The sequence below is a fragment of the Pinus tabuliformis genome, chromosome 7, assembly GCF_031772625.1.
Source record: "Pinus tabuliformis cultivar Carrire ecotype Pingquan chromosome 7, CPIR1, whole genome shotgun sequence".
In the NCBI taxonomy this organism is placed as follows: domain Eukaryota; kingdom Viridiplantae; phylum Streptophyta; class Pinopsida; order Pinales; family Pinaceae; genus Pinus; species Pinus tabuliformis.
Window position 1 is genome coordinate 1,122,005,799 of NC_142293.1, and position 14,219 is coordinate 1,122,020,017.

The 14,219-nt window shown below is 34.6% G+C and overlaps 1 protein-coding gene across 3 annotated transcripts in view; it reads left to right on the plus strand.

The window, feature by feature from the left end:
- The window catches only part of LOC149251460 (uncharacterized), a 194,063-nt gene extending 181,244 nt beyond the window's left edge, over window positions 1–12,819 (plus strand). For 2 of the 3 annotated variants that reach the window (XM_089456531.1, XM_089456532.1), the window contains exons 7-8: window positions 10,727–10,832; window positions 12,247–12,819. In XM_089456531.1, the coding sequence (XP_089312657.1) occupies window positions 10,727–10,832; window positions 12,247–12,276 (136 nt within the window). In that variant the 3' untranslated portion in view covers window positions 12,277–12,819. Of the gene's footprint in view, window positions 1–10,726; window positions 10,833–11,994; window positions 12,080–12,246 lie in introns of all 3 variants that reach the window. The other variant, XR_016265984.1, reaches the window with a different exon arrangement.
- Window positions 12,820–14,219: the final 1,400 nt, after the last annotated feature.

A 14,219-nucleotide genomic window follows, 5' to 3' on the forward strand; every position in this document is an offset into this window, starting at 1 on the left:
TTGGTAACGCTGATAAATCAAATACCAATATCTAACCACGTTGGCCCACGTGAGCTATCAAGCCTTCACGTCACGTCTCAACTGTAAACGACTCAGCGGGTTTTAACTGCCACGGGATTCAACGGAATATATATGGACCACGGGTTTTCAAAATTCAACTGCCACGGGTTATCACATACGGGCCGGAAATAATCACAGGTTTCAACTGCCACGGGATTCAACGGAATATATATGGACCACGGGTTTTCAAAATTCAACTACCACGGGTTATCAAATACGGGCCGGAAATATAATCACGGGTTTCAGAACTATATAATCACCACGGGTTTCGACTGCAAAAATTATAATCACGGGTTTCAGAAATGGGCCGGAAATATAATCACGGGTTTCGGAACTATATAATCACCACGGGTTTCAAATGTGTATCCACAGGCTTCAAATATAAATCCTCGGGCTTCAGAAAAAATATCCACGAGTTTTTTTTTAAAAATACACGCGTATCCACGGGTTTGACAGTCTTGAAAATAAAATCACGAATTTGCCCGCAGATAGAATTTTCAAACCACGAGTCTGACTTTCAAAAACACAAGTGAGTTTTGAGAGAAAACACCTGGATCATGAATGCTGAGAAATTCCTCGTTGTGGTCGAGTAGCTGCCAGGTGAAGAAGAAGATAGCCGGATCCACGATTCCCAGCAAAACTGGCCAGTAAAAAAAAATCCCGCTCCCACGAAAATAGTCACCGCCACAAAGTTATTTCTTTAATAAAATGATCATGCAAGAGAAGAATCCATTTCTGTATCGAGATGGACGACTGTAAGCTTTTATCACAGCGAGCAAAGCCGAGGCTAAGACTCAGTGAAGGCTGCCTGGCTTACAGAGGGCTCGACCTTAGAAAGGACTCAAGAGATTTCGATGCAAAGAGAATTACTGTTCAAGAAAAAATCTCTTAACCTTGCTTTGATACTATAAAAGAATGTTGAATGAATTAATTCACATGGAGCAAACAGCTCAATGATAATACAAAGATATTTACAAGAATAGAAACATCAGGTTTCTATGTAGAATATAGAACAAACAGTTTCATCTAAGAAACTGCTAAAAGAATAAGAATAGAAACATCTAAAAGACTGAGCATTACTAAATAGAGATATAACTAAATAGAGATATATTCTAATAATTCTTATTCATATATTTAATATAATATTTGTATCCTCATGGATATCTTTGTATTCCAAGTCTTTTGGAAGAATTAATCTGTAGAAGGAACTTTGTTCGCTTCATTTGGTATCAAATCAATTCGGTCCTCTAGGTTGTTTAACCGGTGCACAAAGCTCGTTCTCTGATCCAGGTCCTTGGCTATCGAAATTCATCAACCTTGTTGCCGTACAACTGAAGCATTTTGTTCAGAATTTGGGAGTTTCTCCTTTTCTCTGTTTTTCTAGGCCTTTGGCCATAAAAAAAATTAACCCCCCCAAAAAATATAAGTAAATAAAAAAAAAAAGAAGAAGAAAAAAAAGAGTAAAAGAAAAAACAAAACGAATACAAATTTCATACCAAAGTATATTTAAAACTTTTTACGTGGAGAAGCCCGTGGTTTTAAAAACAACCCATGGTAATTGCCCATGGTATTTTAAAACATAAAAAAAAACAAAAAACAAAAGGAATACGTTTTACTTTTTACGTGGAGAACATTTTAATGATGGTTTTAAAAACAACCCGTGGTAGTTGCCCATGGTATTTTAAAAACTTAAAAGTTAAAAAAAAACAAAAAAACAAAAAAACAAAAGGAATATGTTTTACTTTTTGCGTGGAGAACATTTTAACGGAGGTTTTTAAAAACAACCCATGGTAATAGCCCATGGTATTTTAACATCGTGACCGTGTCATATGAAAAGACGTGACCTTTATATTTATTAAGTGGGGTGACATTAAAAAGTTATCAAGGGACTAATTAAGTATATAAAAAAGGGGACCGTTTATTATTAAAAAAAAAGAAGTGAAACTATTATTATTATAAGATAATAAAGTTATTTTGAAAAGGGGTCTTAATATAAAGAAATACATACATATATAGAGGGCAACAATATAAAGGAGTATTTTTTTTAATAAAAGGGTATTCAAGTTTTAACAATCTACATTAAAGGAGAATATTTGAAAAATATATATAGAAGAAATAAGTGATATTTTATAATAAAAATAGCTCCAGTTGACATATTGTTTACGTAAAAACATCAAGGAAAAAATGGAGACTAGTAATAAAAGGTTTCCTGAAACCTATAGTACATTTGTTTACACACTATTTAAAATCAAAGGATCACTCACAGGAAGAGACATCATAATCTCTATCAGTCCTACTGAAGAAAATAATTATGTTAGTCATAAATGTGCTAACCAATTGGTGATTCCTGAATCAAATATGATTGAAAAAAATGGTTCTGGGATATGTGATAAACAATACGACATAAGCAATCTACACCTAAATATTGGAGATTATACTTTTACCTCACAATTCACCGTGAAAACCTTATGGTTTAACGATAGTGACATTGTTTTGGGTTTACCTTGGATGGAAACTCTAGGTTCCTTTATTCTAAATACAAAGAAGAAGTTTTTAACATTTTCTTACAAGAAGAAGAAAATAACGCTCCAAGATGTTACACTAAAACCTAATTCAGTAACACCAAAAGATATCTCAGATATTTCAAAAGTAATGTCTCAAGAAAGTAAAAAGGTATTACAAAATATGCAAAAAGAAATTGACAAAATCAATGTTGACAAAAATGAAGAAGTTTCTTGATTTAAAAACCATAGCAAAAAATTATTGTCGCAAATTAAGAAACTTAAGAAGGATAAGAAGTCATTAGAAAACAAGGTACAACAACTTATCGAGAAAGAAGCATCAAATGTAGGAATTCAAGTTGATGACAAAACAACAAATACCGATCGAGTGAATATGACAACTCAAGAAGACAAGTCAGTTAAAGAAACGACACACTTAGATGTTGCAGTTCAGCCAATGAACATCCCCAGTGAATGTTTCATAACCAACTCAACAACATCTTCGCCAGAAGAAAATCTAAAAATTGGCACATGCCCAATAAGGGAAAGTAAAGTTCCCTATCGGCATCCAAATCATGAGAATAGACAACTCAACCAAGCTACTTATCGGAACCATTCAGACCAAAAAAAACAAACTGATGTTCCATATAATAGTGATGTACCCTCAATCCAGTCTTATGCTAACAAGTCGTTACAAAATTCTAGTGATCAAAATACTATACAGAAGATTAATCTCGGATGGTCTGATCCCTTCTCAGTGCGACAATTTTGTTTGTCACTAAGAAGATCATATCAACTTGTATTGACGAGGATGACTATTCCGAGAGAGAAAGATGTTTGTAGCCGAAAAAGAGATCAAGTCTTTTTTCATCGACAAGCTTTGAGGACAAAGCTCTTTGAAGAAGGAGGCAATGTAACGAATAAAATATATATAAATAATGTAAAATAATATAAATGATAATAATCATAAATAATAATTAGTTAAGCTAGTAATTAGGTTGAAGAGGCATGTCTAATAGGACATGACTCTTCATGAAGAGACACTTGCGTTGTATATAAGCAAGCCTCTCGTTCTCGTTGTAAATTATCATTCATTCATTCTTATTCATTTTATTTAATATAATATTTATATCCTAAATGGATATCTTGGCATTCCAAGTTTTCTGGAGTAATTAATTTTTAGAAGGAACTTTGTTCGCTTCATGAAGTCCATGATGCATTAGCCATCATGAGGTAATTTGAAGATCCTTGTTTTGGGTACCATGAAGAACAATGAAGACACCTTCATGTGAATAACAAGGTTGTCATTGATGAAAAGACATGGAGACTAAAGTGAAGGGATAACTGAAGATTGATAGGGCTCCTTGAAGAAGACATTGGGAGTCATGAGTTACTACCAAACATATCTTGACGAAGTATTGCAGTGGGTTGGAGCCTAAAAAAAATAAGGTTGGTGCCTTGGAGGATAGGGTTGGAGCCCTCGAGAATCGGTGTCCTCAAGAAACCAGGTCGGAGCCTGTACGAGAGAAGAGTTGGAGCCGGGTGATTGAAGATTGGTGTCTTCATCTAGGGTTGGAGCCCTACACAAACATTGTACTTGATTTATCAAGATTAATAAAAGTATTTATTCTTATTGTTCATTTTGTGTTCTAATTATAAGTGATCTAACTGGTAAAAGTAACAATTGAAAAGGAATATTGATTCACCCTCCCCCTCCCAGTATTTCCAACAGGTCAAATATTTGCTGCATTGAATTTTGTATATCCAAGATGTTTTATATATATGTTTTATAAAGTGTGGCAACCATGAGAGGGTTGGAGCCACAACGACCATGGTGGCACTGTTGCATGGTCATAGTAGAGGTGTAGCAAGGTTGCGAAGGAATGAACAACGTGCGATGGCTTGGTGGAGGTAGTGTGGCAGTGCGGGGAACACGGAAGTGGGCCGAGCCCAGCCTTAGGTGGTGCATCGTGGAACCATATTGGGCTGACCCCCTCTTCCGTGTATCAAATGGTTATTCCCCACTAATAAATTTATTAAAGAAATATAAATTGTATTTAATAATAAACTTATATATTATGCGGCTACCTTAATCTATGGTAAATGTATTTAAAGTAGAAATTTATTGTATTAACATTTAAAGTTAATTTATTCAGACCTTAAAAGAGAAAGATAATATTAAAATTAGAGTTCTTTCATTTATGATGTTTTCTATGAAGGGACATAAATTCCTTTTAGTGAAATTATCTAGGACATTATTTCAACTATTTACTTTACTATTAAAGCATTTGTGTGAAGGTATTTTAGTAATTATAATTTTAAAACGTAAGACAATTGCTAACATCAAAAGTATAGTTGTAATATAGAGGTGCTATTTGTCAATTTATTAGTTTTAAAGGTATTTGTATATACTATATCATTATGTTCAACATACCATGAGAATAATTGATTTGAATGAAGAATTATTCTTGTTCAATTCATTAGTTTTTATATAGTTTTCTAATAATATGTTATAACATAATTATACATATCCTAGCTTATATATATATATATATATATATATTCACTTTTACACCCTACTTTCATCAATTTTCAAAATGCCTTAATGACTTTTGGTAATTAGACCTTTGGGCAAAATAAAATTATAAAAGGTCAATAACCCCTCCACAACCATAATTAAGATTAGAAAATGCTAGGCAAATTATGAAGTAATACTATGGTCTATGAAAACCCATGCATTTTACTAAGAACTATTATGCATCAGGATAGAACACCATGCATTAGGACAAGGAGGTAACAATACCACCCTCCTTGACCTCAGTACCAGTAAGACCTACCTAGTAGGTAAAAATAGCAAAAACACTATACCCATATGAGAGCTTGAATTTATGAAAATTATATTTATTAAAGCTAAATTGTACCTCAGATTTTAATAATTTTATTGTATCCAGGAAAAGTTACGATGGTAAGGACATACCAATGATGACGACGTGATTGGGTGGCATCACCATCACTGACACCACCACCGTCGTCATCACCATCGCCATCACCACCATCATCAACGACAATCGCTTTAGCACCGGAGTTAACTGTTATAATGCACTCATTGGAAGCCATATTGGAAACATTAAAAGGGCCACCAATAGATAAGCATAAAGAAGAGCAACCTCAACTTGAAGAAATAAATCCAACGAACCTAAAGGTTTTGAGTATAGACAATCAAAGGAAGATATTTCTAGGGAGCAGCAAAAAATTAAACTCCCATAATTTTCAGGAGGACAAGCTGGAGAACGTACTAAACCATGGTTAGAAGGAATGAACAAATGTTTTGTGTTAAGAGAGTACTCTTCTACTTCCAAAACGAAAATTGTTGTATTCAGTTAAAGGACAACCCTTGATTTGGTGGGGGAATTTGGAAAAACAACTACACCTTACAATGGATAATGTTCCTTGGGAGTTGTTCGAGGAAAGATTCTGCGCCAAGTACTTACCTCCATATTTTCAAGAGCAGCAAACTGGGGCCTTTCATACGCTAGTCCAAGGTGACAAAACAATGGAAGAATATGAGATAAGGTTTATGGAGCTTCTGAAGCAGAGCAGCTGCCGGAGAGGAATTCAAAGTGATCTTTTAGAGTGAGGGGCAGGGATAGTTCTGGTTGGAGATTTCTCCTGATCCGAGAATACTCAGTAGAGAAGGTAAAGAGAGATCCAACAGAGGTAAAGCCAGAGAGGTTGACGCAGGGCCACGTAGAGGCAACGCAGAAGCCCAGAGGGAATCCGTAAATTTGCTGGAGAGATTGATTTATGGAGCCGGAAGTTGGGGTGTGAGACTGGGAGGGCAGAAGTCGAAATCCTACAGGCAAATCGATCAACTGGGAGTAGTGACGCAAACCCCAATGGCTGTGACACAGGGCCTACGCAGTGATTGCGTAGAGACTGCGCAGAGGCAGCCAAGGGCTATCCATTCAGTGGTTGGATCAGCCAGGATTTCCAACGATAGTGTGAGGTAATCTCACTGATCTCTCTGTCAATATTATTATCTGTACTGGATAGCCATGAAGGCATCCAGAGATTGTATTCAGAAAAACTACTGCATAATAATAAAACCCTCAACTGCTGCATCGGTTTTTCCAGGGACGTTTGTCCAAAAATAACTGTGTAGACGTGTTGTGTTTTTCTTTCTTGCAAAGTTTCTTGTTTCCGCATTTTATTTAAATGGTGAAGACTGCAGTGTATTAGTTTCGGTGTTTATTGTAGGAAACAGTGAATAATTTTGTTTAGTAATTAACAAATAGAAGAAACCTAATCAGTTGCTATAGTAGAAATTTGGGCATCCAAATTTTCACAAGTAGGACTATCGACTGAAACTTTGACAGAAGATTCCTCAATGATACACTCTCCTTTTCCTACTCCATACGCAACAACATATTCTTCAATTGGATTTTGCTTTCCTTCTTTTAGCAGTTCCTCAAAATGTATTCTCCAATTTCCTTCTCTTACTTGTGGCCTTCACTAAAACTTACATTTGTTAGTCCTGGTCTAGTGCATGACACATGAAGTAGAGAATTATATATGTCACTCCTTAATCAGAGAGGATCTAATCTATACAAGGAATATTCTCAACCATCCTCTTATTCTAGGGAGATTTCATCTAGGCTCCCTCTTAACTTAGGGAGTTCTACTTCTTCTTTACGACATCGAAGAATCTTTCATGGCTTCCATCCTTCTTATCAGAGTTATTCATAGATCATGCTTTACTTTACGATCATCTTCACCAACTTGAAGATGATGTACCTGCACAACTTAGATAGCAAGTACAACCAAAATTATAGAAGCATGAAGTTAGCCATATCAAAAACTTATAATAGTGGAAGCATTAGACTTTACAAACATAATCAACAAGAGACTATACTTCAACTAATTGCCCAGGTTCATCAAGATATCAAACTCATTATATCCTAGGGTTTCAATATTCTTTCAATGACAAGTTTCTTTATATAGAAAACCCTAGAAACAAATCAAATCAATGAATCTAACAACTTTCAGAATTCATATGTTAGACTCCTCACTAAGACTTCATACACGAGCTTCAACAATGAAAACCAATCACAGCTTAATCAACATCACGACTAGCATTGTTATACGGAATTTATACCTACGGACAAGTACATCTTCCCTAAGTGGGTAGTTACACTTGGAACAACAGAAGGAAAGTGGTTTAACCTTTTCCTACAATAGATAGATGAAATGAAGGAACCTACTTGTGATCTTTCGCTTCCTTTGATCTCCTTTGAATTGATCCCGTCACTCCTGCTCGAACTGAATTCGCTCAATTGGTGCCTACCAACAGAAACAGAAGACGACAACAATCAAGGCATATGATCTATCTACTATAAAGTTTTGACTTTGGTCTTGGGGTCTTGGATTTCTCATTTGAACTGATTCTATAAGAAGAGAAGAGATTCTTTCTATGTTTTCCCCTTAGATGGGTTTTTCCCTGGCTTGGAGCCTATATTTTGTGTCCACTCTCTTTTATGATCTTCATGGTTTATGTTCTTGATAATTGTTTGATGAAAAGAATCTAACAAAATAGCAGAAAGAAGATAACATAAGTTCACAAGCTTTTATCAAGGATAAGGAGAATTTGTTTTAATAACTGCTCTAGTAGATTCTCCAACAAAGACTTCATCACACTCTCTGTGGGAAACAATTGAAATGAAGAATGGGGACTCAAATGCCCAATAGTGGAGATACTTTCAATTTTCTCTAAACAAATTTAGTTCTTCCCTTGCACTCAAATTTTATAGCAAGTCAAGGTTTCCACTTTGTTTTTGCTTCTTTTTTTTCAAATTCTCTATCTTTACTTTGACTTGCTTATTCCAAGTTAGGGTTTAAATTTTTAAATATTAATATTAACTTGGGTTATGAAGGAAATCAATGCAAATTTGGATTTTATTGATTATGTCATGGGAGATTTCTGAATCTGAAACTATTTCTTTTGAGGAAGCGATTTTATTTTATCAAGGCACTGATCATTTTCTCTTTATTTTCTAAATAATGACAACACGTGGATGCTAACCTCTCTGATTTCATTGTACCTTCAAGATATTTTAAATGACTCAAATGTTGGTTTGGTTCATGACACGTGTAACAAATTGAAATCTGGGTTATTTAAATCTGTTTAAGCTCTACATTTATAATGGTGTTGGTATTGATTCCGTGCTTAAATTAATCTGAGCATAATTAGTTATCCTCTATATTTAATGAATTAATAGAATGGACATGCACCAACTCTTTGGCACTATTTCTTACTTTAGCACCAATCGTAATACAAGGCTTGAACGTGATGTAATAATCAAGGAAGATTTTTCATTCTAATGGTGCATTGAACTTTAACAACATCTACAGCAACTATTTCTTTGAGAAAATCAGCACCATAAAATTCACAAGTGGGATCATTGAATGAACATAATTTTCTTTGAATGTCTTGATTTTGATATTGTCCATGGTGCATTGTTTATCGGATATTAACAACAGATTTAAATTTGTGAAATAGTTCTTGCTAAATTATTTATTGTATCACAGTTTTATGGTGTTATGCTGAATTATCATCTATGTAATGGCATATGTTCAAGATTTGATTTTCCCTTGCTGCAATAGAACATTTACAAGCACCCTAATTGATCAAATTTTTCATACTGTGTACATGGACTATATAATTTCTTGGTTATCATGAGAATTTCGAAATTATTTTTCAATTCAAGCATCCTCTTGATCAATGTCACATGGTTCGGGTTCGAGTTCGGGTTCGACAATGATTGGGTTCGGTTTGAGTTCGAATTTTTTAATGAGGTTCGCTATTAGGTTCGTCTATATATATAAACATATATTAATTTAAAATGAATTATAGGATAAAATAGTAACAAATCAACATTAATAAACATAAAATATGCTATCACAAACTTGGAAACTGCAAGGCTAAAATACAAGCTTGAGTTGTGACATGAAGTTATGAGTTTTGATCTATATGGACTTGGTCATTGGCTATGAGGTTCGATGAGGTTCGTCGAACCTCAAAACATTTTTGAGGTTCGCCAAAATTTGAACCTCAAGGTTAAAGTTCGACGAACCTTGTGACATAGCTCTTGATCACCATTGTATGTAATAGAATCCGTTTTGAAATTTTCAATCGAGTCATCACTTGGTTTGAGGAGTTTCCATGTCAATAAGACTTAAGACCACCACCTTCTAAGTGAGTTAGTTGAATCAACCACACTAATCCTAGGCCACTTTCCTATATCAAGGCTTAAGATTAGTTCAGGAATTCCCACTAGGCTAGGGTAGTTCTTTCCCTTAGCCTCAAGTGTGAGGAAAAGCTAATGAGGTGACAGTGGGTCACTTGCCTATTGTTTCCTTAGGCTTTCTCCCCTGGGTGAGGTTAGGAATTTTCCTCTAGGGATAACCTGAGTGATAACACCACCTAACCACGATGTACTCATCCATTAGAATTCAGGTTTCCCTAGATCCCATAAAGAAGTTGCCTAAGGGACATATTTACAAAAAGTGATGAGACATGATTCTGCAGTATAATTCATGAGTTTTTCACACAAAATTATTTTATAATATAAAAACAAATCAGAACTTAATAACTATGCCAGGTCCTTGAGTCTGTTTGCACAAATGAGTTGCATATACTGGGGTCACTTTCATAAATCATCCTACATGAACAAAATTTCCAATTTATTTTGATTATATTGCTTCATCTTTGGTCTAAAACAATATGCTATTCTTTGGCATATGGTTTAATGATTAATCTTTATGAAAATTATAAATGATAATAAGGAAGAGCACCCATTAGCCATTCATGTTGTGGAGTTGAGATGAAGCACAGTACAACGACCCAGAGGATGCTCTCAAACTTCCATGCTTTCTTTATCATAAACTAAACATGTCAACCAGCAAAGAAGAGAAAATAGAGGTATCCACATAATCAAAACATAGTCAAGGCAAAACACAATAAAATTGGGATTTGGCATATGGCATAAATTGCATATGAGTGTAGCAGCTTCCATTGATTGCCTATTTATCTTATATTTAATGACATGAATTTTCATTCAAACTTCTCAATAGAGAAAACTCAACCCGTCACCTGGATTTTTCTGCAGGCTCCCTGTAAAGACATTGCAGTTGGAGCAAATGGCAGTAACAGGAGTGGCAGAAGAGCCAGCAGTAGTTGCTGGTTGGATGAGATTGGTCTTTGCAACGTTGGAGGTTTGCTAATTCTTTTGTTTCTTGTAAATTGTGTCAACTGAAATTAAGTACTTGGTGGTTTCTTTGCATGCTAGCTGATATGAATTGATGGAGTTTAAAGGTAGTTGAAACTAGTTTTACCTTTGTATAATCAGAATCAGATATATGAATTTTGAACAAAAAATGCAAGGTGTTAGAGTATATACAAGTCAGTCATATCACTTTGTCTACTTTGCTAAATTTATGAAGCCAATTGAATGTTCAGCCTTATCCTGCTTCCTCTGCAAAGCAAACTTGGCATCTTAGAAGATTCCATTATGCATCAAACAGCCGGGTGTCATGTCTTTGGTTGTGGCTTTTCAGGTTTAAGTTTTATTTCGATTATTTCATCGCCCAAAATACCCTACACTCTAAATAGATGAGGCAGTGGCTCTATATTTTCTTGATTTGTTGTGAGCAGTTTGAATGCATGCTTCAATGGGTTTGTTCGAAGGGCGAAATATTCAGGGCAAATGTTTGCATCGACGTTCTAAGGGTGGGTGAACTCATAAAAGGTGAAAAGATGTGGAGGCTGCATATATATATGCCCATGTGTTTGCATGAAAAAAATCTAGTTTGGTTAGGGTTCACCAAAGTACTCTAATTGAAATTTTTATTAGCATACTAGTAAATTGTGAAGGACCGAAGTTCTGTTGAATTTTATCTGTGATTAATTTTTCCTTAGTTCTCTATGTTTCTTGTAAACTCTTATCTTTTCATATCTCCTTCTGATATTTTCTTTGAAATTAATTTTGTTATCTATGAAAACGAATTTTATCCTGTTTGTCCAGTGCTTACATTCCACATTTTATGTTTGATTTTCAGCTTTTATTTTGAAGATTGATACACTAGAAAATAATGTCTATAAATATCTAGTGCAGTACGTGGTAAATGATGGATAGAAAGTGCTTAGCATTTTGTCTCATTTTGATAGTTTTATAAATTATACTATTATGACTAGTATGTCTGATCTAGTTTCATTTGCTGCTTGATATTGTAAACACACTACTATTATAGAAGTGTTTGTTAGAATATGTTGGTAAAACAACCCAAGAATATATTTTGCTTGTACTTATGTCTGGCTTCAGCCTCCTTGAAATCAATAATTTTTTCCTTAAGACTCAGTTATTTATTTATTGTGCAGGTGGTCAGTCCACATTGGCCAGGGGTTTAAAATTATGGCTTGGGTAGCATGGTGGTATAATTGTGAATGTGTGCTTATGACTAATGTGCGATGTTGTTTCATTTGCTTCCCACTATTGTAAATACACTATATTATAGGAGTGTTTGTTGGAATGTCGGTAAAAAAACCAAAGATTGTATTTTGTTTCTTCTGGATTCAGCCTCCAAGTCAAACAATTTTTTTTTAAGATTCATCTATTTACTTATTGTGCAGGTGGTCAGTCCACAATGGCCGAGGGTTTAAGATATGGGTTGTGTAGCAGGGTGGTATAATTGTGAATATGTGCAGAACCCAACAATTAATATTTTATAATCAAACAGGTGGAAAGTATTTTCCCTTCGGCAATATTGATGATTTTATTCTAAAAATATCTTTCCTGTATATGGAAGATTTCCAAGTTAAGAAACTCTTATTATTTTTTTGAACAAAACAATTAAAATTCTGACCTCTCTATTGATTGGCTTCTTAAATCGAAAGGTGCTTGACTTCTTGTAAACGTGACCTTTTAGTTTTCAACTCATGTTACGTACAATATGACCTATTTATTAAAATAGGAGATCCACATGCATTACCTATTATTGCTGAACCAGGCCTTCAATCCTCACTACAAAACGTCATCTTTTTAATATTTGGATTCCATAGCATTTATCACCGTATTATACTGGACCATAATCCGAATTCATTGCATGGGGTCAAACACTAGTCGTGTTATAATATCTCTGGATGAGATAATGATGTATTTGAAATGATGATAATAAAAAATGGAGCAAGTGCAATTTTTAATAATGTATTTGAAATGATGATAATAAAGAAAACGGAACAAGTGCATTTTTCTACAACTGCATTTAAATGTCTTTACATTTTATAAACTTTCCTTGCTTCTATCTATAGATGCATATTTGCAGTTCCTGTAGTAAGCACAGTTTCTCTCTTACCTTGCATCCTTTGACATAAAGTAGCAACATTTGTATTCACAACATATTTGACAATTACCGTCATAGGTTCATGAGTTGCACGTTGCATGATGCAACCTTTTCTGTAGAAACAATAAATGTCAGTGGTTGATATTCTCTTTCTCGTTTTGTTGAAATTGCTCTTGGAGATGAATAATTATCCATAGATGAAGAAAATAATCCTTGAAAAGTACTAAATGAATAGTATCAGAATTCCCTCTTGTCTTAGAATTAACAGTTGAAATATGGAAAAGATGTAAATAATTGTTTTGAACGTAGGGTCCTGAAGGTTTTGGATAGTAGAGGAAGCGACAGTTCCTGTAAATTGTAATCGATATCCAACCATATTTATTCTCTGCCCCTTTCATTGTCACCTTCAGATTTTGCAGCAAATACATTTTATATTCACATAAACAGTGATGTTGATTTAAATCAGTTATCTGTAAATACAACCAAGTATATTGTACTGACATGGAATTGCGAGATCGTAGAGACATTATGATTAGAAATTCTCTAAGAAAACTTAAATGCAGCAAAATGTTAACGTTGGAAAACCAAAGATTGAGTTAGTATTTGAGATATTTTTGCTTCATGCATTGTTTTTTAGAGCCCTCCTAGTCTGCGTTGTGTGCTTGGCTTTGCTAGATGCATATCATTTTTACGTATCATCATTTAAAGTGTACTCCTTGCTTGGCAAAATGTTAACATTGAAAAAGCAAAGATTGAATTTTTATTTGAGAGATTTTTGCTTCATGCACTTTTTTTTGGAGGGGGATGGGTGTTGGAGCCCTCATAGTGTGCTTGGCTGTTGCTAGGTGCATGTCATTTTCACGTATCATCATTTCAAGTCTACTAATTGCTTGGCATTATAAGACACCGTCTTGGTCTTCCTCCTTTTCTGGGGGAGTCTTTTTGTGGCGTCGGCTTCTATATTATTTCTAGTCCTTCTATATGTGAAATCTGAAATTTAGAATTGGTTCTAACTTTGTCCACTGATTCTAACCCCTTCATTGCTCACCTCCCTTTAGTTTCCTCTTGGTGCTATTGTTTTTTAATTTTGTTTTTTTATCAATACCGTGCAATATTTTGCACGGTGTCCTTAATCAAGGGTATCTATGTGGAATGCTTTTCTGGAATACCTTTTAATGCCATTGCAATGTATCTTTTTATTTTTTTAATCAATACCGTCGAATATTTTGCAGTGTCCTTAATCAAGGGCATCTATGTGGAATG